Source organism: Lissotriton vulgaris, chromosome 8 (genome assembly GCF_964263255.1).
Source record: "Lissotriton vulgaris chromosome 8, aLisVul1.2, whole genome shotgun sequence".
NCBI lineage: Eukaryota > Metazoa > Chordata > Amphibia > Caudata > Salamandridae > Lissotriton > Lissotriton vulgaris.
This window is the reverse complement of record NC_141696.1, coordinates 1,563,331,430-1,563,355,854: the sequence shown is the minus strand read 5'-3', so window position 1 is coordinate 1,563,355,854 and position 24,425 is coordinate 1,563,331,430. Positions and strand designations below refer to the sequence as shown.

Sequence of the window (24,425 nt, the reverse complement as noted above, 5' to 3'; positions counted from 1 at the left end):
ACTGTGTTCAGCTTCGACCTCAGGACTGAATCTAGGATCCAGCCCTGGAGTTACAAAAGTAATCTATACAGTAATCAGCTGAATTTATGTAGAAAAACCCATTAAGCTCAATGTTAAATTGTGTTTAGAATTGTGTTGCCTACTGCAACCACTGTACCTATTGTGTTTACAAAGTTTATTGCCTCTTTGCAAAGTAACTACCTGAGAGTACTCATATTGAGAAAAGTATATTTTGATACCGGTTGGTTCTAAAAATGAAACAACTATTTCTGTGGATATAAAAACAATTGGCCTAGAGTTCAGTTCTTGAGTGTGTGAAATCTTTTGCTGACTGAGTGTGTACAACAAATGCTTTACACTGTCCTCTGGTACTGCCTTACTGCTCGACCAAGCTACCACTTTAGAGTAAGGTCAGCCCTGACTGACTTTAACCTCTGTTATACCTCTGGGGTTTGTGGACTCTATACACACTGTACCTAACTTTGGTCCAGTATATATAGAGCCACTTTCTCACACCTTTGTATACCATACCATACAATGATATGCCATAGTATACATTGCCAGGCCATACCATACCATATAACGACAGGCCACTGCGGGGGGCTGTGTTTGATCCCCAGAGTCACAGGTGCAAAACACGGTACGCCCAATCAGTCATCTGCAGAGTACTTGCGCCTCCTGAGCTCAGACCTTGGTGTTGAGGTGAAGGCGGGACTCCCAGAAGCTGAGGCCCAATCAGCAGCATGCTATCTCACCATCTCAAGGGCACCGCTGCCTCCTGAGATCAGACCTCGGTGGGTGTTGACATGGGATCTCCCAGCAGCTGAGGCCCAATCAGCAGCATGCTATCCCAACATCTCAAGGGCACCGCTGCCTCCTGAGCTCAGACCTTGGTGTTGAGGTGAAGGCGGGACTCCCAGCAGCTGAGACCCAATCAGCAGCATGCTATCTCACCATCTCAAGGGCACCGCTGCCTGCTGAGCTCAGACCTTGGTGGGTGTTGACATGGGATCTCCCAGCAGCTGAGGCGCCATCCGGATCCAGCTCACCCAGCAGCCATTTGTAGAGCCCCGGTGCCTCCTGGGAAGGCGCTGCTCCTGGCGCCGCCAGGCACCTGCAGACAGCAGCCGGAGGCGCTGAAGCCGCCACGCTCCCCGCGCCAGGAGCACCTCTCAGGATCAGACCACCTCCTGCATTCAATTGCTGCTGATTTGCTTACAAACAACAGAACATATCTGATTAATGCTCTCCTCTCTTACGTTGAAGAGTGTGTATTCCATGCGGCTCTTTAATCAAGTGTCACAAACAGCATCAATTAGATAATTACATCGCCAAATGTGAATGGGGGACTGATATCTGCATCTCACGTTCCCTGTGCCTCACAGGGAGGGTTCTGCAACGCACTCCTCTACTGAGGCGCGGGTGAGACATGGCTCAGCGATGGTTGATGACGTGTTAAGGTGTTATTGACGTGTAGGGGTATCCTTGAAGTGTTGGGGTATCTTTGACGTACTGGGGTATACTTGACGCGTTGTTTTGCCCTTGACGCATTGGGGTATCCTGACCCTGACGCATTGGGTTATCCTTGATGCGTTGGCGTGATGGTGACGAGTTAGGGTGTCATATCCTGGTCTACGGTGTCTTTCTCCAAGGTGTCCTTGGCTTGCCAGGGGCTACCCTACATGCTTCGCTTGCACTAGAGGGCGCTTGGTGGGGACGGTTGACTGGTCCTGTTGGTTCCAACACCTCTGCCCCTCACAGGCCCACTCGCCTCCCTGCCCACCTCCTCAGAGGGTACTCAAAGATTCGATCAGATAGTATGTTCACCCGCCCCAAATATCAGATGTTGATGCCATGCTGTCACTGAGACTCCCACTTTCTCCCGCCAGCTCCTTTGTACATGAAAGTCTGCATTACGTGGCAAGAGGCGCGCTCAAGCGCCCCTTGTAGGAACTTTGCGATGGGTGTTCCCAGGCAACGCCCGGAGGCCTTGAAATATTCCAAGATTTACAGGGACCTGCAAACCTTGGAACGGATCAAAGCTGTGCCCAACTCCAGGGCAGGCGTAACGAGGAGAAACATGTTTATTTCTCCTCAATTTTTCCTCTTTGTATGTGGGCTGCATTCTGCAGCACATAGAGAAAGAGGAGACACCTCCATGGATTGTTTTTGTGCAGGAAGGTGTCACTCCATGCACACAAACAATCCTGCCACCAATGCAGACAGCCTTACAGCATGGCACAAGGATGCCTGCATTCGCGGACGGCACCCAAAACAGCGCCTGCACAGTGGGAAAGGACAGGAATTTGCCTTATATCATTAATACTACAATTATCAATTGCCTCTTGGACCATCGATATTCTAATCCTTTAACTTCGCGGGTCTTTTGATTAATACCTACGAGTGTGTTTATGTCAATAAACTTTGTTTACTTCATTTCTTTTTATGTGGAAAGGTAGGAGCCATCAAGCAAACATTTTCTCAGAAATTAAAACATTGTTCATCTTATCAAAAAGTATATTTCTCCTTTGTTTGGTTTTTCTTTTTCTCTTATGACAAAACAATTTTACAAACACAAAAGGCTTACTTCAGCAAATATTGTACTTAAGACTCTATATACAATGAAACATCAAACCTAAACATACATTACACAAATCTTCATCGTATCAATTAGAATAGTACTACTCCATTTTTGTACTGTATCGGGCCCTGTTAATTCTTACCTCCTAGATACAAAAATTATCCTTGAGTCCTAAGTGTTGAGGTCAGGGATAAACCTGTGAAAGTCCGTATCGAAGCCGTCTGAATTCAGCTTAGGCTTATTGTCTTTTTGGGAGCTAGGTTTTTCAAAATCAGGAAACCCTTGGCCTCAGTGTAGGGGGGTGCCGACGCGTTTCGACCTTCGTGTGGGAACCATGAGGATTTTCAAAATGTCTTCCTCTGGGCTGGGAGACTCAGTGTAGGACGTTCATGAGCGCCATCATGTATCTTGTCCTGGCGCAATAATCCTGATGTTGTAACACGTCGTCTAGTTCGTGTTTCTTCTTTACGTACTTTTAATAGAAACTCTCAGTTGGAGTCTTCATAGATTCTGGCATCTTCAGTCATCAATCTATAGGTCTCTGCATTTCTGGGTCTGCCGATGTTTTCACCGGCAGACCAAATCAAAGACGCGCGAATTTAAAACATTCGAATATCGATAGTCCAAGAGGCAATTGATAATTGTATTGTTTAAACTGATTCCAGCATCTTAGGTCCTTAATAGAATCACTCCCCTTTTTAAAAATAGATCATAAATACGGCAAATTCCTGCCCTTTCCTTACAATGCGTAAAAAAAATATATATAAATGAGGCCCCAAGCGTTACTAACCACATCTTCTGGAACTGCGGACAGGGCTTGGCACACGTAGGGGCATTTTTATGAGATTAGTGGCGCAGCGCAGCCAGTCAGCTGCCCTGCGTCACAAGGAAAGGGCAGGAGGGCACCGTATTTATCCAGTACGGCAGCCGAGCTGCAATGTAGGCACCGCACCCTGCACCAGGGTGCAAGGGGCCCACGCTGTAGGCGGGATTGGTTATGTGCAGGAGGGGACACCTTCCTGCACAAACACAATCCTAAGAGACCGTCTCCTCTTTCAGGGTGCGGTGCTCATTGGAAGAGGAAAAACAAGATGAAATAAAGTTATCGATCCTCGTTTCGCCTCGGCTCGGGAGGTGCACGGTTTCGGTGCTTCCCCAGGTGTACAGGATTGTTTCAATCTGGGGCAGTGTCAAAATTCATGGCTGTAGGGTGGGAGCAGCTACGCAATCCGCCTACCCCGGGCTGGGTGAGGTCCCGCAGCAAACTGAGCTGCGTCGCTTTAAGCATGATTTATGAGGCCACGCAGGGTGGCTCTACGTGGCCTCATGAATCTGACTCGGAGCCTTGAGTCAAGCATGTACCACTTTACGTGATGCAAAAGTGACGCAGGGCCCCATAAATAACCCCCTCGGCTTGGCAAAGCATTTGGGTGAAGTTTCAACCAAACAGCTGTTATTTACTAATTAAAGTTCATGCCGCCCACCTTCACTCCTCTTACTAACAGCTGAACGTCTGTAATTCGGCGCCAGAGGCAGAAAGTTCACAGACAACAACTCCGAGTCCAGGCTGGAACTCGCTGGAGCGCGGGCCACTCGTGTTTTTATCCCTGTCCACTTTGGAAAGGATACGGTTCATCAAAGATGAATATCCCGATCTGGAGAGAGCAGTTAGATGCCAAACGTGGAATCCTTTGTCTCCCAGGAGACATCGTGCGATCCTTGTGTCGTGTTCGGTATCAAACACCGCTTTTTCACTCCAACACGATTCTCATGTCCAGGGTGAGCTGGCACGAACAGGGATGCCACCCTGCGTGGGAGCCCCCCTGAGATACAAAGCTCCAGTCATTTTTAATGCTTCCCCAAGCTGGTTTGCCACCAAGACAAAAGTCTGCCCTCCTGGTGAGATGAGCTGGCACTTCCCCAGGACAGAGACGAAGGCCGGAAGGCAGGTGTTTACAGCCATTAAGACAGTGATCCTCAAAGGCCTTCACTGGCCTTGATGTGTAGATACCTAGTCCCCCACTCGAGGACAAAGCCCTTCCCGTCCTGCAGCTCTGCAGGTGGGAAAATGAGATATGCCGGAGGCGCACACTCCCTAAGACCCAGCCACACCTTTATAGTAGGCTGGGAGGTCTATACAGCAGAGGAAGAGCTCTGCCATTCTGACAGTTCCTGAAATAGAGTATTCTGGGTAGCATAGCGATGTACACACACAGGACGTTGTCACTACAGGGTCGGGTTAGCCACAGTGGCTAGAAGCCCTTTGGCCACTCTTCCTCACGCCCTCTACACCCCCTAAAATAGGGTTTAAGGGGATCCCCTGGCATCAGAACCTCAGCTCTATCTTGAAATCCGAGAACAGAAACGAAGAAGACGCTGTCACTGAAATCAGGACTTGGACTGTGCTGCAGCGCTAAGAGAGAACACCGAAGTGCCCTGAAGAGACCATATACTGAACCCGAGAGTCGACGTGTGTACATGGTGAAAACTCGCTGCTCTCTGTAGGAGGGACTTCAGTGGACACCAGAAATCCGAAGCAGGCTCCCTGACACATGGCACCTGTCAATTGCGATCTGCATAAGAACAGACATGCTGCGTAGCAAGAATTGCAACCCACTGGGCCTGTCAAGAGTGAGCCTGAAGAGAAGTGGTGTCCTGTAAGTCCGGAGTGGTAGCTAAGCTCAAGCCAAGTTTTGAGTTCCTAGTCCCCTCCTGTCGACCTCCAGCCGCTGAAGAGTCTGAAGACTACATTTGCCTTTGCCAAGGCTTGGTGATCGCCAGTCTGGTGAGCGACCACTCCATCGACATGTTCAGTTCAAGAGCACCTCACAGCCACCAACATCGGCAATGACCCTGCTACTGTGTTTTTGCATCTTGAGCTTGTGGTAAAGCATCTTTGGCACAACTTGCCCCGGTGACTGACAGCTGACAGCAACCTCTGCACCCAGAGTCGTGGAGAAAGGTAGAAGAAATCCAGCTGTTGAATCCAGGTCCAGGGTCCGCAAAGGCCTCTACTATTCGAGGGTCGAGTGTATCTTCACCGAGAATCCTGGTTTTGATACGTGCTGCATTTTGACAGCTGCTGCGGATCCCATCAGCACCAGGGACAGGCAAACACCTCTGTTCCCGGACTCCCCGGGCAAGGCAACGGAAGAGTGACTGTCGAGTCTCAGTCTAGGGGTCTGCAGAACCTTAACTACGAGAGAACTCCGCTCAGCTCACCCTGCAAGTATCGCATTGCTATGTGTATTTTCTCCCATTGGTGTCAAGGTTTCTTTCGAAGCCGTGCCACTTGCTTATTGTCAATGCTGGCACTGCGACACGTGCTCCTCTGAGTGCACCCGAGCGCTCTGTGCCACAGTCCCAGGACCGAGCTAAGGCTGCCAAGAGTGAACCCGAGGTCCACTTTTGTGAATTGCGTTAATATTACCCCGACCCAATCTCCTTGAATTTGGTAGTAAGTATGTTCATTTTCCACCCTCCCCCTCCCTCCCACATTTACTACGGCAACTTAGGAGTACAAGTGCGGAGACCTCGCAAATAAGATAGGAGAGGCGCAGACGAAGACCTCCGCACATTGGTTTGTAAACACCATTTTGAGGTGTGTGAATATAGGTCTTGTGGCACTTGCAGAGGGCAAGGATCGATCCGCTGCTTTCAACTCTTCCGTGAAATGTTTTGCCCTTGAAAGATCTTCCAAGAGTAGAAGTTTTTCTTGTTTTGTTCAGACTTGGAGTCTTCCTGCAATGACATTTACCCTTTCTTTAATCTTTCAAATTCTTGTTTCTGGTTAAATATGCTCCAAAAACTGAATCCTCAATATTAGACCATCCTTCTAAATCTGATGGAGGAAAATTGGACACTGTGGCCTTCAGTTACCGTCATTACTAGTCACATATAGTCTGCCTTTGGTTAATCTAGAATACTGTACAGCATGTGAATCTAGAATAATGCGCAGTATGTGAATCTAGAATAATGCACAGTCTGTGAATCTAGAATAATGCGCAGTCTGTGAATCTAGAATAATGCAGTCTGTGAATCTAGAATGTTGCGCAGTATGTGAATCTAGAATATTGCGCAGTATGTGAATCTAGAATATTGCGCAGTCTGTGAATCTAGAATATTGTGCAGTCTGTGAATCTAGAACATTGTGCAGTCTGTGAATCTAGAACATTGTGCAGTATGTGAATCTAGAACATTGTGCAGTCTGTGAATCTAGAACATTGTGAAGTATGTGAATCTAGAATACTGTGCAGCATGTGAATCTAGAATACTGTGCAGCATGTGAATCTAGAATAATGCGCAGTCTGTGAATCTAGAATAATGCGCAGCCTGTGAATCTAGAATATTGTGCTGTATGTGAATCTAGAATGTTGTTCAGTCTGTGAATCTAGAATATTGTGCAGTATGTGAATCTAGAATATTGTGCAGTCTGTGAATCTAGAACATTATGCAGTATGTGAATCTAGAATATTGTGCAGTCTGTGAATCTAGAACATTGTGCAGTCTGTGAATCTAGAACATTGTGCAGTCTGTGAATCTAGAACATTGTGCAGTCTGTGAATCTAGAACATTGTGCAGTATGTGAATCTAGAATACTGTGCAGCATGTGAATCGAGAATACTGTGCAGCATGTGAATCTAGAATACTGTGCAGCATGTGAATCTAGAATAATGCGCAGTATGTGAATCTAGAATAATGCGCAGTCTGTGAATCTAGAATAATGCGCAGTCTGTGAATCTAGAATAATGCAGTCTGTGAATCTAGAATGTTGCGCAGTATGTGAATCTAGAATATTGCGCAGTATGTGAATCTAGAATATTGCGCAGTCTGTGAATCTAGAATATTGTGCAGTCTGTGAATCTAGAACATTGTGCAGTCTGTGAATCTAGAACATTGTGCAGTCTGTGAATCTAGAACATTGTGCAGTATGTGAATCTAGAACATTGTGCAGTCTGTGAATCTAGAACATTGTGAAGTATGTGAATCTAGAATACTGTGCAGCATGTGAATCTAGAATACTGTGCAGCATGTGAATCTAGAATAATGCGCAGTCTGTGAATCTAGAATAATGCGCAGCCTGTGAATCTAGAATATTGTGCTGTATGTGAATCTAGAATGTTGTTCAGTCTGTGAATCTAGAATATTGTGCAGTATGTGAATCTAGAATATTGTGCAGTCTGTGAATCTAGAATGTTGTGCAGTCTGTGAATCTAGAACATTATGCAGTATGTGAATCTAGAATATTGTGCAGTCTGTGAATCTAGAACATTGTGCAGTCTGTGAATCTAGAACATTGTGCAGTCTGTGAATCTAGAACATTGTGCAGTATGTGAATCTAGAACATTGTGCAGTATGTGAATCGAGAATACTGTGCAGCATGTGAATCGAGAATACTGTGCAGCATGTGAATCTAGAATACTGTGCAGCATGTGAATCTAGAATAATGCGCAGTATGTGAATCTAGAATAATGCGCAGTCTGTGAATCTAGAATAATGCGCAGTCTGTGAATCTAGAATGTTGCGCAGTATGTGAATCTAGAATATTGCGCAGTATGTGAATCTAGAATATTGCGCAGTCTGTGAATCTAGAATATTGTGCAGTCTGTGAATCTAGAACATTGTGCAGTATGTGAATCTAGAACATTGTGCAGTCTGTGAATCTAGAACATTGTGAAGTATGTGAATCTAGAATACTGTGCAGCATGTGAATCTAGAATACTGTGCAGCATGTGAATCTAGAATAATGCGCAGTCTGTGAATCTAGAATAATGCGCAGCCTGTGAATCTAGAATATTGTGCTGTATGTGAATCTAGAATGTTGTTCAGTCTGTGAATCTAGAATATTGTGCAGTCTGAGAATCTAGAATATTGTGCAGTCTGTGAATCTAGAATGTTGTGCAGTCTGTGAATCTAGAACATTATGCAGTATGTGAATCTAGAATATTGTGCAGTCTGTGAATCTAGAACATAGTGCAGTCTGTGAATCTAGAACATTGTGCAGTCTGTGAATCTAGAACATTGTGCAGTCTGTGAATCTAGAACATTGTGCAGTATGTGAATCTAGAATACTGTGCAGGATGTGAATCTAGAATACTGTGCAGCATGTGAATCTAGAATACTGTGCAGCATGTGAATCTAGAATAATGCGCAGTCTGTTAATCTAGAATAATGCGCAGCCTGTGAATCTAGAATATTGTGCAGTATGTGAATCTAGAATATTGTGCAGTATGTGAATCTAGAATATTGCGCAGTCTGTGAATCTAGAATATTGCGCAGTCTGTGAATCTAGAACATTGTGCAGTCTGTGAATCTAGAACATTATGCAGTATGTGAATCTAGAACATTGTGCAGTCTGTGAATCTAGAACATTGTGCAGTCTGTGAATCTAGAACATTGTGCAGTATGTGAATCTAGAACATTGTGCAGTCTAGAACATTATGCAGTATGTGAATCTAGAACATTGTGCAGTCTGTGAATCTAGAACATTGTGCAGTCTGTGAATCTAGAACATTGTGCAGTATGTGAATCTAGAACATTGTGCAGTCTGTGAATCTAGAACATTGTGCAGTCTGTGAATCTAGAACATTGTGCAGTATGTGAATCTAGAATATTGTGCAGTATTTAAATCTAGAATATTGTGCAGTCTGTGAATCTAGAATATCGTGCAGTATGTGAATCTAGAATATTGTGCAGGATATGAATCTAAAATACTGTGCAGTATGTGAATCTAGAATATTGTGCAGTATGTGAATCTAGAATATTGCGCAGCATGTGAATCTAGAATATTGCGCAACATGTGAATCTAGAATACTGCGCAGCATGTGAATCTAGAATAATGGGCAGTATGTGAATCTAGAATAATGCGCAGTCTGTGAATCTAGAATAATGCGCAGTCTGTGAATCTAGAATATTGTGCAGTATGTGAATCTAGAATGTTGTGCAGTCTGTGAATCTAGAATATTGCGCAGTATGTGAATCTAGAATATTGCGCAGTCTGTGAATCTAGAATATTGTGCAGTCTGTGAATCTAGAACATTGTGCAGTATGTGAATCTAGAATATTGTGTAGTCTGTGAATCTAGAATATTGTGCAGTATGTGAATCTAGAATGTTGTGCAGTATTTGAATCTAGAGTATTGTGTAGTCTGTGAATCTAGAATATTGTGCAGTCTGTGAATCTAGAATATTGTGCAGTATGTCAATCTAGAATATTGTGCAGGATATGAATCTAGAATATTGCGCAGTATTTGAATCTAGAATTTTGTGCAGTATGTGAATCTAAAATATTGTGCAGTATGTGAATCTAGAATATTGTGCAGCATGTGAATCTAGAATTTTGTGCAGTATGTGAATCTAGAATGTTGTGCAGTCTGTGAATCTAGAATATTGCGCAGTATGTGAATCTAGAATATTGCGCAGTCTGTGAATCTAGAATATTGTGCAGTCTGTGAATCTAGAACATTGTGCAGTATGTGAATCTAGAATATTGTGTAGTCTGTGAATCTAGAATATTGTGCAGTATGTGAATCTAGAATGTTGTGCAGTATTTGAATCTAGAGTATTGTGTAGTCTGTGAATCTAGAATATTGTGCAGTCTGTGAATCTAGAATATTGTGCACTATGTCAATCTAGAATATTGTGCAGGATATGAATCTAGAATATTGCGCAGTATTTGAATCTAGAATTTTGTGCAGTATGTGAATCTAAAATATTGTGCAGTATGTGAATCTAGAATATTGTGCAGCATGTGAATCTAGAATTTTGTGCAGTATGTGAATCTAGAATGTTGTGCAGTCTGTGAATCTAGAATATTGCGCAGTATGTGAATCTAGAATATTGCGCAGTCTGTGAATCTAGAATATTGTGCAGTCTGTGAATCTAGAACATTGTGCAGTATGTGAATCTAGAATATTGTGTAGTCTGTGAATCTAGAATATTGTGCAGTATGTGAATCTAGAATGTTGTGCAGTATTTGAATCTAGAGTATTGTGTAGTCTGTGAATCTAGAATATTGTGCAGTCTGTGAATCTAGAATATTGTGCAGTATGTCAATCTAGAATATTGTGCAGGATATGAATCTAGAATATTGCGCAGTATTTGAATCTAGAATTTTGTGCAGTATGTGAATCTAAAATATTGTGCAGTATGTGAATCTAGAATATTGTGCAGCATGTGAATCTAGAATTTTGTGCAGTATGTGAATCTAGAATAATGAGCAGTCTGTGAATCTAGAATATTGTGCAGTATGTGAATCGAGAATGTTGTGCAGTCTGTGAATCTAGAATATTGCGCAGCCTGTGAATCTAGAATATTGTGCAGTCTGTGAATCTAGAACATTGTGCAGTATGTGAATCTAGAATATACTGCAGTATATGAATATAGAATATGGTGCAGTATTTGAATCTAGAGTATTGTGTAGTCTGTGAATCTAGAATATTGTGCAGTCTGTGAATCTAGAATATTGTGCAGGATATGAATCTAGAATATTGTGCAGTATTTGAATCTAGAATATTGTGCAGTATGTGAATCTAGAATATTGTGCAGCATGTGAATCTAGAATACTGTGTAGCATGTGAATCTAGAATAATGCGCAGTATGTGATTCTAGAATATTTTGCAGTATGTGAATCTAGAATATTTTGCAGCATGTGAATCTAGAATACTGTGTAGCATGTGAATCTAGAATAATGCGCAGTATGTGAATCTAGAATAATGTGCAGTCTATGAATCTAGAATAATGCGCAGTCTGTGAATCTAGAATATTGTGCAGTATGTGAATCTAGAATGTTGTGCAGTCTGTGGATCTAGAATATTGCGCTGTATGTGGATCTAGAATATTGCGCAGTCTGTGAATCTAGAATATTTTGCAGTCTGTGAATCTAGAATATTGTGCAGTATGTGAATCTAGAATATTGTGCAGTATGTGAATCCAGAATAGGAATAATGTGCAGTATGTGAATCTAGAAAATTGTGCAGTCTGTGAATCTAGAATAGGAATAATGCACAGTATGTGAATCTCGAATAGGAATAATGCACAGTATGTGAATCTAGAATAGGAAAAATGCGCAGTATGTGAATCTAGAAAATTGTGCAGTCTGTGAATCTAGAATAGGAATAATGCACAGTATGTGAATCTCGAATAGGAATAATGTGCAGTATGTGAATCTAGAATAGGAAAAATGTGCAGTATGTGAATCTAGTATATTGAGCAGTCTGTGAATCTAGAATAGGAATAATGCGCAGTATGTGAATCTAGAAAATTGTGCAGTCTGTGAATCTAGAATAGGAATAATGCACAGTATGTGAATCTCGAATAGGAATAATGCGCAGTATGTGAATCTAGAATAGGAAAAATGCGCAGTATGTTAATCTAGAATATTGAGCAGTCTGTGAATCTAGAATAGGAATAATGCGCAGTATGTGAATCTAGAATAGGAAAAATGCGCAGTATGTGAATCTCGAATAGGAATATTGTGCAGTCTGTGAATCTAGAATAGGTTCAAGCAAAAACAGGAAACAACTTGCTTACCTGGAACAACAGGTCAACTCTACTATGAACAGGACTACAGTATATTATTGAATATCTTAAATACACACAACATAAGGCTCCAAGACATCCACGCCTGTTTACTGGAATGAAGACTTTATTGAAACGCCGCTGTAGAAAAGAAAAAGAATCAAGCGCCTTGGACAGGAGAGCGGTCATTTCTACGCACTTCCGAGCCCCTTCATCGCAGCCGGTGCAGGGTGAAACAGGGCTGCCCATTGTCTTCCTTCATTCTGGTAATGATGATTTGTTTCTGCCATTGTGGATTTGCTCATGCCGCTAAGATTATCAAAGTGAAAGAGAAAGACATGTACGTGGACTCCATCTTGCCTCAAGCGGCACTGGACCCAAAGCCACCCAGAATTCAGCCGGCAGTAGAGGAATGAAACCGAAATCCACTGCGCCGACAAGAGGTCCTTTGGAAAGTCTACCTTTGTCTGCTCTGTGCCGTCTGTGAGTAGCAGAGAGTTCACCTGGCCACCTTGCGTTCCTCCTCCCAGGTCTCGTGAGCCAGCACCTTGTACCAGGTTGGTCAAGTTAAAATCCATGGAATTATTTTTGATGGCTTCGGCCAACACATGAGAACCTGGCCAAGCCGCCTATGTCTCTGCCCTGGTACCTGTGGCCTGGCAGGTTGGTGAATGCCCTGGCGGATTCCCTCCGAGCCTCTGCTGCACTGGCCCGCTGTGGTCCATGTCAACTAACTGGCCTGGAAAGCGTCAGTCCCAAGTCTGCCTCCAAAGACCCCTACCGAGATGCGGGGTTTCCTGAAAGAGTGGTGTTGGCCAGATGCAGGACGGGCAGAGGGTGGGCTTCCGTGTTGAAGACCCAGCTGTCCAATGGCAGGAGATCGTCACTGGAGAACAGAAGGTACAAGTACCTAGAGAGAAGCAGAGGAGAGAAGAGTCAGGCCACCATCCTGGAGAGCACCTGGGAATCAATAACACTCTGCAGAGACATGCCCACCACCAGGGTGGCGGCACATCACAGATGTAGACAATGTCCTGCTCTTCCCTGTGGAACTGGTACTAATACATCACTGACCGGACCCACTCTGTCTCTAGTATACAAACCTCGGAGTTTATCACTGTTCACCCTAAAAGGAACTGTTGACCCCATAAAGTCCTTCTCCAAAGGGGCTCTTTAGCTTCCAATAATCACACTCAATGCTCAACCATGAGGGATATTTGATTAGTATTGCCCCTGTGGTGACCTAGTCTAGTTCCTCCCAGCTTGACCCCAGGAGTGATGTCATGCGTGATGTCAGAAGCACCCAGGAGTGATGTCATGCGTGATGTCAGAAGCAGTTGTTGGAGGGGATCCCAGTCTGCCTGGGGAGGAGCTGGGTGAGATCAGGACAAGACTGGATATTTGGGGGGGGTCTATTCTAAGGGGAAAGAGATCTGTAGAGAAGAGGTCCACCTGTAATATTAAATACCAGAAGTGGGAAAGAAAGGAAGGACGGAAGCTCAGGAATGGAGCAGGTTGTGATCAAGAGCCTGAAATACTACAACAAAGGGGTACAAGGGACATCATAGACAGGCTACCATAAATGATAGTTTCTACGTTCCTTGGATTGTGGTATCTCTGTGAGATGAAAACTATCTTACAAGAAGGCAAGGAGCAGATTCATGTCACAGAGTATGTGAGACGCCCAGCAGCCCCTGGGGATAAAGAGCGTTGGATGGCTCTCTCTGCCAGAGGCACAAGCTTCAGAATCCAACTGGTACCTCTTGGAAGCCTTGAAAATCAAGATTAAAATATAAATATACAAGAAGAAAGAGGGAAGCAGTGGACCGAACACAGAAACAGGACCTGGGCTCAGGGAAAAGCAGGACTGGAATCAAGGTCAGGTCCAGGACTGGAATGCACAGAACACAGCGCAGAGTTTTAATGGAACAGGACAGATCAGGAAGAGATCAGACAAGAGTAGGGGCGATCATGGACACAGAGAGGCAGGATAACAAGAGACAGAAACAGAATCAAACGGCCAGCCTGGAAACACAGCAGTAAGGGCACGGCAGTGCACGGGTCGCCTTGACAACCAACTCAGTTGCAGGCAGGCAAGTACTTTAATTTGTCAAAGACAGAGTGTCGGTGCCCGAGGTTGTGATCAGGAGCACTCTGTAGGCGCAATTAGACATCGGTGCACAGAATACCAAGGCTGCTCAGTCTTGAGTTCACCTCAGGCCACTTTCTTCTACTAACAGCATCTCCCTGCCCTTCATCTCACTCGTGCAGGTGGCTGCTTTCTCGCTTTGTGACTTTTTGTTTTTTCTCTTTCTCGGTTGTTGTGATTTGTGAGCTTTTTCCCTCCTGCTCTGCTAAATATCTGATGCAGAAAAATAAGTGCCTGTTCCCAAAATAGACAGAAAGAACAATTTATGGACAGAATGCAGAACAATGTCACACATTCACCCCAGTACGGAGATCTGGGTCGAAATCCATTGTTTTTTGCTCACCATGCCATTCCAGTTTGGACCCAGCCATATGCAAATTAGTCTTGATCCAGCACCCAATGGGAACAGTCCAGCCAGAACTACCAGGCCGGGTCCTGGAAACAAGCGTCCTAGGACCGGTTCCGGGCTTTCATCCCTTATCAGCCAGGATAGCTTGACTCCAGTGGTGTGGAGAGCATGGGACCCACGTCTGAGCATACCCGTCCCACTCGGGGTGACAAATGCAAAAAGAACAATTGATGGACAGAATGCAGAACAATGTCACACATTCACCCTAGTACAGAGATCTGGGCCTAAATCCATTGTTTTTGTTCACCATGCCATTCCACTGTGCCACTGGAATCAAACTATCCTGGCTGAAGAGGAGTGAAACCCCGAAACCAGTCCTAGGATGCTGGTTTCCGGTCCAGGGAGGACCTGGCTTGGCAGTTCGAGCTGGACTGTTCCCATGAGGTACATGTTCAAGACTGATTTGCATACGGCCAGGTCTAAACTGGGGTGGCATGGTGAGCAAATGAATGATAGATTTAACCCAGATCTCTTGACTGGGGGTGAATGTTTTCATTTGTTCTGCATTCCGTCCATCAATTGTGTGTCTTTTGTCCCCAAAACAGGTGCAGGTGGCCCCCACCGGCTCAAATTAAGTACTGGACTCACAGGGCTAAAATAACAAACCAGGTGCAATGACTAAGTGAACCATCACATGAAGGGAAACCTGAACTAAGGGATTGTTAAAGGGAAGACCAGCAAAACCAGGAGACACCAGATAGCGATCAGGAAAGCCAAGAATGGAGTGTGGATTGGAGCCAAGAGAGAGAAAAGTTCAGAATGCCTTGGCTGCTACCGAGAGTGGCCTTTCCTTGGCTGCTCTTGAGAGTGGCCTTGCCTTGGCTGTTCTTGAGAGTGGCCTTGCCTTGGCTGTTCTTGAGAGTGGCCTTGCCTTGGCTGCTCTTGAGAGTGGCCTTGCCTCCTGTTGAGAGTGGCCTTGCCTTGGCTGCGCTTGAGAGTGGCCTTGCCTTGGCTGATCTTGAGAGTGGCCTTGCCTTGGCTGATCTTGAGAGAGGTCTTGCCTTGGTTGCTCATGACAGTGGCCTTGCCTTGGCTACTCATGACAGTGGCCTTGCCTTGGCTACTCATGAGAGTGGCCTTGCCTCCTGTTGAGAGTGGCCTTGCCTCCTGTTGAGAGTGGCCTTGCCCCCTGTTGAGAGTGGCCTTGCCTTGGCTGCGCTTGAGAGTGGCCTTGCCTTGGCTGATCTTGAGAGTGGCCTTGCCTTGGCTGATCTTGAGAAAGGTCTTGCCTTGGTTGCTCATGACAGTGGCCTTGCCTTGGCTACTCATGAGAGTGGCCTTGCCTCCTGCTGAGAGTGGCCTTGCCCCCTGTTGAGAGTGGCCTTGCTTTGGCTGCGCTTGAGAGTGGCCTTGCCTTGGCTGCTCTCGTGAGTGGCCTTGCCTTGGCTGATCTTGAGAGAGGTCTTGCCTTGGTTGCTCATGACAGTGGCCTTGCCTTGGCTACTCATGAGAGTGGCCTTGCCTTGGCTGCTCTTGAGAGTGGCCTTGCCTCCTGTTGAGAGTGGCCTTGCCTTGGCTGTTGAGAGTGGCCTTGCCTTGGCTGCTCTTGAGAGTGGCCTTGCCTTGGCTGTTGTTGAGAGTGGCCTTGCCTTGGCTGATCTTGAGAGTGGTCTTGCCTTGGCTGCTCTTGGGAGTGGTCTTGCCTTGGCTGCTCTTGAGAGTGTCCTTGCCTTGCCTTCCGTTGAGTGGCCTTGCCTTGGCTGCTCTTGAGAGTGGCCTTGCCTCCTGTTGAGAGTGGCCTTGCCTTGGCTGCTCTTGAGAGAGGCCTTGCCTTGGCTGCTCTTGAGAGTGGCCTTGCCTCCTGTTGAGAGTGGTCTTGCCTTGGCTGTTGTTGAGAGTGACCTAGCCTTGGCTAATCTTGAGTGGCCTTGCCTTGGCTGCTCTTGAGAGAGGCCTTGCCTTGGCTGCTCTTGAGAGTGGCCTTGCCTCCTGTTGAGAGTGTCCTTGCCCCCTGTTGAGAGTGGTCTTGCCTTGGCTGTTGTTGAGAGTGACCTAGCCTTGGCTAATCTTGAGAGTGGCCTTGCCTTGGCTGCTCTTGAGAGTGGCCTTGCCTTGGCTGCTCTTGAGAGTGGCCTTGCCTTGGCTGCTCTTGAGAGTGGCCTTGCGCTGGCTGCTCTTGAGAGTGGCCTTGCGCTGGCTGCTCTTGGGAGTGGTCTTGCCTTGGCTGCTCTTGAGAGTGTCCTTGCCTTGCCTTCCGTTGAGAGTGGCCTTGCCTTGGCTGCGCTTGAGAGTGGCCTTGCCTTGGCTGCTCTCGTGAGTGGCCTTGCCTTGGCTGATCTTGAGAGAGGTCTTGCCTTGGTTGCTCATGACAGTGGCCTTGCCTTGGCTACTCATGAGAGTGGCCTTGCCTTGGCTGCTCTTGAGAGTGGCCTTGCCTCCTGTTGAGAGTGGCCTTGCCTTGGCTGTTGAGAGTGGCCTTGCCTTGGCTGCTTTTGAGAGTGGCCTTGCCTTGGCTGTTGTTGAGAGTGGCCTTGCCTTGGCTGATCTTGAGAGTGGTCTTGCCTTGGCTGCTCTTGGGAGTGGTCTTGCCTTGGCTGCTCTTGAGAGTGTCCTTGCCTTGCCTTCCGTTGAGTGGCCTTGCCTTGGCTGCTCTTGAGAGTGGCCTTGCCTCCTGTTGAGAGTGGCCTTGCCTTGGCTGCTCTTGAGAGAGGCCTTGCCTTGGCTGCTCTTGAGAGTGGCCTTGCCTCCTGTTGAGAGTGTCCTTGCCCCCTGTTGAGAGTGGTCTTGCCTTGGCTGTTGTTGAGAGTGACCTAGCCTTGGCTAATCTTGAGAGTGGCCTTGCCTTGGCTGCTCTTGAGAGTGGCCTTGCCTTGGCTGCTCTTGAGAGTGGCCTTGCGCTGGCTGCTCTTGGGAGTGGTCTTGTCTTGGCTGCTCTTGAGAGTGTCCTTGCCTTGCCTTCCGTTGAGAGTGACCTTGCCTTGGCTGCTCTTGAGAGTGGCCGTGCCTTGGCTGCTCTTGAGAGTGGCCTTGCCTTGGCTGCTCTCAAGAGCGGCCTTGCCTCCTGTTGAGAGTGTCCTTGCCCCCTGTTGAGAGTGGCCTTGCCTTGGCTGCTCTTGAGAGAGGCCTTGCCTCCTGTTGAGAGTGGCCTTGCCTTGGCTGTTGTTGAGAGTGGTCTTGCCTTGGCTGCTCTTGAGAGTGGCCTTGCCTTGGCTGCTCTTGAGAGTGGCCTTGCCTTGGCTGCTCTTGAGAGTGGCCTTGCCTTGGCTGCTCTCAAGAGTGGCCTTGCCTTGGCTGCTCTCAAGAGTGGCCTTGCCTCCTGTTGAGAGTGGCCTTGCCCCCTGTTGAGAGTGGCCTTGCCTTGGCTGCTCTTGAGAGTGGCCTTGCCTTGGCTGTTGTTGAGAGTGGCCTTACCTTGGCTGATCTTGAGAGTGGTCTTGCCTTGGCTGCTCTTGGGAGTGGTCTTGCCTTGGTTGCTTTTGGGAGTGGTCTTGCCTTGGCTGCTCTTGAGAGTGGCCTTGCCTCCTGTTGTTGAGAGTGGCCTTGCCTTGGCTGTTGTTGAGAGTGGCCTTGCCTTGGCTGCTCTTGAGAGTGGCCTTGCCTTGGCTGCTCTTGAGAGTGGCCTTGCCTTGGCTGCTCTCAAGAGTGGCCTTGCCTTGGCTGCTCTCAAGAGTGGCCTTGCCTCCTGCTGAGAGTGGCCTTGCCCCCTGTTGAGAGTGGTCTTGTCCCCTGTTGAGAGTGGCCTTGCCCCTTGTTGAGAGTGGCCTTGCCTTGGCTGTTGTTGAGAGTGGCCTTGCCTTGGCTGATCTTGAGAGTGGTCTTGCCTTGGCTGCTCTTGAGAGTGGCCTTGCCTGATCTTCGGAGTGGTCTTGCCCTGGCTGCTCTTGAGAGTGCCCTTGCCTTGGCTGATCTTGAGAGTGGTCTTGCCTTGGCTACTCATGAGAGTGGCCTTGCCTTGGCTGCTCTTGAGAGTGGCCTTGCCTCCTGTTGAGAGTGGCTTTGCCTTGGCTGTTGAGAGTGGCCTTGCCTTGGCTGTTGTTGAGAGTGGCCTTGCCTTGGCTGCTCTTGAGAGTGGCCTTGCCTTGGCTGCTCTTGAGAGTGGCCTTGCGTTGGCTGCTGTTGAAATGTCTCACCCGTTAAGTATGATTGCTGAGTTCCAGATACACCTGATGAAACGCACTCAAATGTTCTAGAAAACTGAAAAGAACACGGACTGCAGAGAACGGCGATTGAGACTCTGATCTGATAAACCCATCAGGACAAGAGAAGAAGAAGGTTACTTTGTGCACCATGATGATGGCAGGTCATCAAGTAGGCAACCCTTTGTTGTTGATCTCTTGTGCATAAGCACTGTCAGGGTCTCTGCCCAGTGGAGGAAAGAGCGGTGTGAGGAAGAGAATGTGTATTCAGCTACATCCCGGATAGTAGAGGACATAAAATTTGATGTACTTCTTCAGCGAGTGAATGTTTTTCACGCAGACCAACAAGGAAGTGAGGTCGGCAACACTCATAATGTTGTCTTTGCATAGGATGTGATGCACCTTCCACGTCGCACACTCACGGTTCTTGGACGGGTTGTATCTAGCTGGAAGGACGTCTCAAGCTGTTAGTGATGCCTAGCATTAATCCAGTCTTGTGCAGTTGCAAAGGTAAAGATCATGGTCGGTCAATCACAGGTAATCACATTTGATGGATGAGCTTCCATTAAGTAGGGCATCCCGTAGTGGAGAGAGGTAGCGGCCCCCCATTGGATATCTATATCGATTCAACTACAGTAGCATGGGGTGGATGATTCAACCATCCACGAAGGGCACACCAGGAGTGCAGCCATCTTAAGAGGTGCCATCTCTGCCAGAGCAGCTTTCATTCCCCTGGCCAGCCTGCTTCTAATGGGAGCACCCAACATGGCTTGAGGGCACCTCTGACCTCCGGCTGGGGTGGATGCGGTTGGTCGAGAGAGAGAGAGGACTTGACAAGAACATGTGTGAAGGAGGGATTGAAGGCTGCGGTGTGGTAGCACCCATGTGGTGGCACCTGGGGTAGGACTCAGAAGTAGGGGATGGAAGCTTGAATGAATGGATATATTGCACCAAAGGCTGCCCGGCTGGCTTGGTTAGCTGGAATCATGAGCTTGTTGCTATAAGTGAATGCTGTGGAAGGGGGTGCCACCTATCGGAAATACCCATTTGGCATACTGTGAGAATGGCAGTGGAAAGGGCAGTGCAGATGATGGAGTCCTGATCGGGTTTCAAAGTCGCTCATACTTGAATCTGTTTCTTTCCCTTTTGGTGAGAACCAAAGCGTTGTGTGAGAGCTCAAAGTGTGCACAGCTCACTGTGATGAGGCGAGATTCAGGTATTGGGGCAGACCCTTGTGATGGGGAGATATACTTATTAAGCGCGCAGCTACCCCAACGGGGTGTCCCGGCGCTGTCTCAGACAATATAAAGAGCAGGAACAACAGGCTGAGATTAATTCGGTCGGCTGAATAGCCAGGTTTTGAGGGCTTTTCGAAACAGAGGTTCCGCCTCGAAATGCCGTAGGTACGCGGGAAGTCTGTTCCAGCATTTGGTGGCACCCACCTCAAAAGATTTTCCACCGGATCTGGCTTTTTTAAACCTGGGTGTGATCAGCTGGCCTTGGGTGTTGGACCGTAGCAATCTGGACTGAGCATAGGGGCGGAGTCTCGTTCTAAGGTAGGCGGGTCCTAGCCCCATGCTTGCCCGAAATGCCAGTGTCAGGACCTTGAATTCAATACGTTTAGCGATGGGACGCCAATGAAGTTGGCGCAAAGAGGGGGTAATATGTTGTCTGAGAGGGGTACCGTAGATTAAGCGGGCAGCTGCATTTTGCACAGTCTAAAGTCTGCGAATTAGTCCTAGGGAGAGGCCGAGATATAGGCCATTTGCATAGTCCAAAAGGGAGGTTATTAAGGCATGTACTACTGTTTTGCATGTGACATTAGGCAAATAATTGATGAATTTCCTAATGGTTTTTATTTTCCCAAAACAAGCAGCTGCAACAGATGGGACCTGGGCTCCGAGGGATAGCTGACTGTCCCATTTAACTCCTAGGTTCCTCACCAAATCTTTGGGGAGAGGAGCCGTACCCAAATCCTCTGGCCACCAAAGAGAGGGGGAAGAGGGGAGGGTTTAAAAAAAAAAAAAATCTCGGTCTTATTGGCGCTTAGTCTCAGGAAATTGCGGTCCATCCATGCCGCGATTTCTCTGAGGCATGTTTTTAGGGGATCAAAAGTGTTGGCAGATGCCGCCTTGAAAGTAAATAAAAGCTGGGTATTGTCAGCATAAGAAACAATTTTGATCCCCATTTTGGCAATCATCTCCGCCTGGGGGGTTAGATAAACATTAAAAAGCAGCGGGCTCAGGGCAGAGCCTTGTGGTACACCCCATTCAAGTGGTTTGACCGGTGAAGTAAAAGGATGAGTTCGGACCTGTTGTTTGCGGCCTGAGAGGAAGGACGTTATCCAAGTCAATACCGTGCCCTGGATTCCGAGGGCCTTAAGGCGATTCAGGAGGATGGGGTGTGAGACGGTGTCAAATGCAGCAGACAGGTCTAACAGCACAAACACCGCCTTTCAACCTCCATCTACCGCCCGGCGTATTGAATCGGCCATTTCCATTAATGCTGTTTCTGTACTATATCCGGCCCGAAAGCCGGATTGAGACTCATGGAGAAGGTTGTTTGTCTCAATGAAGCTGGCCCGTTGTTGGAAGGCCAGCTTCTCCAAGGTCTTTGCGGGAGCGGGCAGAAGAGAGATGGGTCTATAGTTGCCCGGTTCCTCTGGATCCGCATTCACCTTATTTAGGATCTGTTGGAGAAAGGCGTGTTTCTAAGTTGTTGGATATTTTCCCTGTTTAAGAGATAAATTCCAAACGGGACTCAGATGCGGGTTGAGGAACCTCGCTAAGATTTTATTTTGTTTAGATGGCCAGGGGTCACTTGGGGAGTCCGATTTACATTTTTGTAATTCTAAGAGTGAGACTTCCTCTGCTACATCAACAAACTCCGAGAATACTATATTAGGAGGCTTTCCTAAGTCACAATCAGTGGAGATTGAGGGATCATCCCCCGAGTCTGGGAAGGATGCATATATAGTAGCAATCTTATGTTAAAAAGCTCTGTGTCGGGGGGTAAGAATGGATAAGGGCTGAGGGATTGGTAAAGGACTTGACAATTTTGAAAATTTCCAATGAGGTATTTCTAGCATTGTCTATTCTCTCTTCTAGAAATTCTCTTTTGCTTTTTATAAGCAATCTTAGGTATTCTTTAAGTGTAGCCCGATAGCTAGTCTTACTGTCAGCAGAGTATGTCAGCCTCCAGCCACGTTCAAGTCTTTTGCATTCCGCCTTCTTTTGTCTAAGCTCCTCCGAATACCAAAGCGCAGCGGGAGATTATCTGGGAGATTTTACTGATTTTAGTGGAGCCAGGGCCTCCAGTGCCTCACCGACTCACTTATCAGGTTCGAAATCCTGACATCTAGATCATGGGAGGGGATTGGATTAGTTTTCTTAGTGAAGTGTGTTAGTGAGTCCACTGTAATGTTACTCCAATTCCTACTAAATTCTTTGGGGGTAGAGATATATTTCATTGGGCTAGACCCTCTGAGTTGGAACGGAATGATAAAATGGTCTGACCAGACTGTAATAGCGGGCAAATTTGAACAGATCAGGTCTAGAATATGGCCTGCTTTATGAGTCGGGCCGAGACAAGTTGAGTCATATTCTATTCTGTGAGAGTGGCAATAAAATTAGAGCTGTGAGGGCAAGAGATATCGTCCACATGAAGATTTAGATCCCCTAAGACAGTGAAATTAGCATAACGTATACTGGATTGAGCAATGTAGTCAACAATGTTCGCCATAAGCGCCGCATTGGAATTTGGCGGTCTGTATAGCAGGAGGCCTGCTCAGGAAAAAGTTGCTGAGGGCTTTATGCAGAAAGATAGCCCTTCCACTGAATCCACTAGTTCGAATGGGGCTGCTGTAATCTCCCATTTAGTTTTATAAATAATTGCCACCCCTCCTCCCAATTTTCCATTCTTCCTGTTAGCGCACACGATGCTATGTCCATCCGGGATGGCTAGAGAGAGAGCTGGATTAGTGTCCTTTCTAAGCCATGTCTCTGTCAAAAATAGCAGATCCCAATTATTGGCCCTTATGGATTGCCAGATATCCAAAGCATGTTCAACTTTGGATCTGCAGTTAATCAACCCAGCCTTAAGTGTCGTTTTTTGGAGGGGCGGGGGACATTGGGGACACTATTGGAGAAATCACAGTGCCGACATGTGTAATCAACCGTTGAGTCTCCTGGATTCATAGAGGGCATATGCAGGCCGGGGTGGCTTCTAAGGACAAGAAGTTCGACCTGAGTGTAGGTGAATCTAATAGCAGCGTTGGATCGGGCAGCATCACCGGCCCTGGCCGCCGTCCGGCCGCGGACAGGCTTGCCTTGGGCGCGCCCGCTGCGCTCGTCCGCTGCGCGATGGCGCCATGGTGTTTGGAAGGAGTCAGAACTCCACAACCACTAGAGCGCCACCCTGCCACAATGGCCGCTCTAGTGTGCCCCGACCGGAAGTGGGTAGGAATCCCTCTTCTGCCTATGCGAGATGACGCTCCCTCCACTCAAAAAGCACATACAAGCTGCGGTGGACCGGGAGACAGTCAGGATGAGCTGAGAAAGGTGAGCACTGCTCGTGCAAAGGTTTAAAATACAGTTTTTAATAAAAACGAAATAGCCAGAAAAGCGCTAGCGCCACCTGCAGCCTTCGATCACCTCAGGCTGTCTGAGAGATTAGTAGGAACATACTTTGTGTGAGGAAAGCTTGACATTTGTGCAGCAAGAATGTCTGTGTGCGCGTGCATGGAAAGCTCGCACTGATGCTGAATATAGCATCTGCATTCGTTTTCTGTGGCTCTGAGTGAAGCTTGCACTGCTGCTGAATGCAGTGCCTGTTCATTCAGTATCTGTGGGTCGCAGTGAAGCTTGCACTGCTGCTGAATGCAGTGCCTGTTCATTCAGTATCTGTGGGTCGCAGTGAAGCTTGCACTGCTGCTGAATGCAGTGCCTGTCCATTCAGTATCTGTGGCTCTGAGTGAAGCTGGCACTGCTGCTGAATGCAGCGCCTGTTCATTCAGTATCTGTGGGTCGCAGTGAAGCTTGCACTGCTGCTGAATATAGCATCTTCATTCAGCATCTGTGGCTCTGAGTGAAGCTTGCACTGCTGCTGAATGCAGTGCCTGTTCATTCAGTATCTGTGGGTCGCAGTGAAACTGGCACTGCAGCTGCACTGTGGCGAAGCCTGCCCTCCAGCTGCCTTCAATAGGCGTGTTTCAGTTGTTCGTGTGCAGGAATCACGTACAAGGACAACGGGTACTGTGCATGAGAGAAGCTTGCAATGCCACTTTGTAGCGACGTGTGAGGCGAGGTGAATGCAAGGGCTGTAGGTCCATGTTCACATGCGCAAAAGAAGCTAGCACTGTTATTATCCATGCTGAAACTTTTCACTGAAGCATGATCGAACTGCTCACACTGCACACATTGTGCGTACATACTTCTTGTGTGGAAGAGAAGCTTGCACCACCCACAGCATGCAGCTCATAGTGTGTGGAATGGAAGTCCTGCACTGCGCCTGCCCCTTCAGCACCTACTAGCACGTGTGGGAAGTTTGCACTTCTGCTGCCTTTACCGTCTCTTATTTGCTGGGTAAAGGAGACTCGCACTGTCCATGATCTGTACACATGTTTTATGTGAGGGAAGCACGTACCGATATAGTCAGGGCTGAAGTTGATTTGTGTGAGAAGTCAGCACTGCTC

The 24,425-nt window shown here is 47.1% G+C and overlaps 1 protein-coding gene across 1 annotated transcript in view; it reads right to left on the bottom strand.

Annotated features, from left to right (window-relative positions):
• Positions 1 to 12,204: 12,204 nt before the first annotated feature.
• Positions 12,205 to 24,425, bottom strand: part of MAN1A2 (mannosidase alpha class 1A member 2) — a 436,652-nt gene continuing 424,431 nt past the window's right edge. Inside the window, exon 13 of the mRNA XM_086935831.1 lies at positions 12,205 to 13,009. Coding sequence (XP_086791957.1) covers positions 12,877 to 13,009 — 133 coding nt within the window. The 3' untranslated portion in view covers positions 12,205 to 12,876. The remainder of the gene's footprint in view (positions 13,010 to 24,425) is intronic.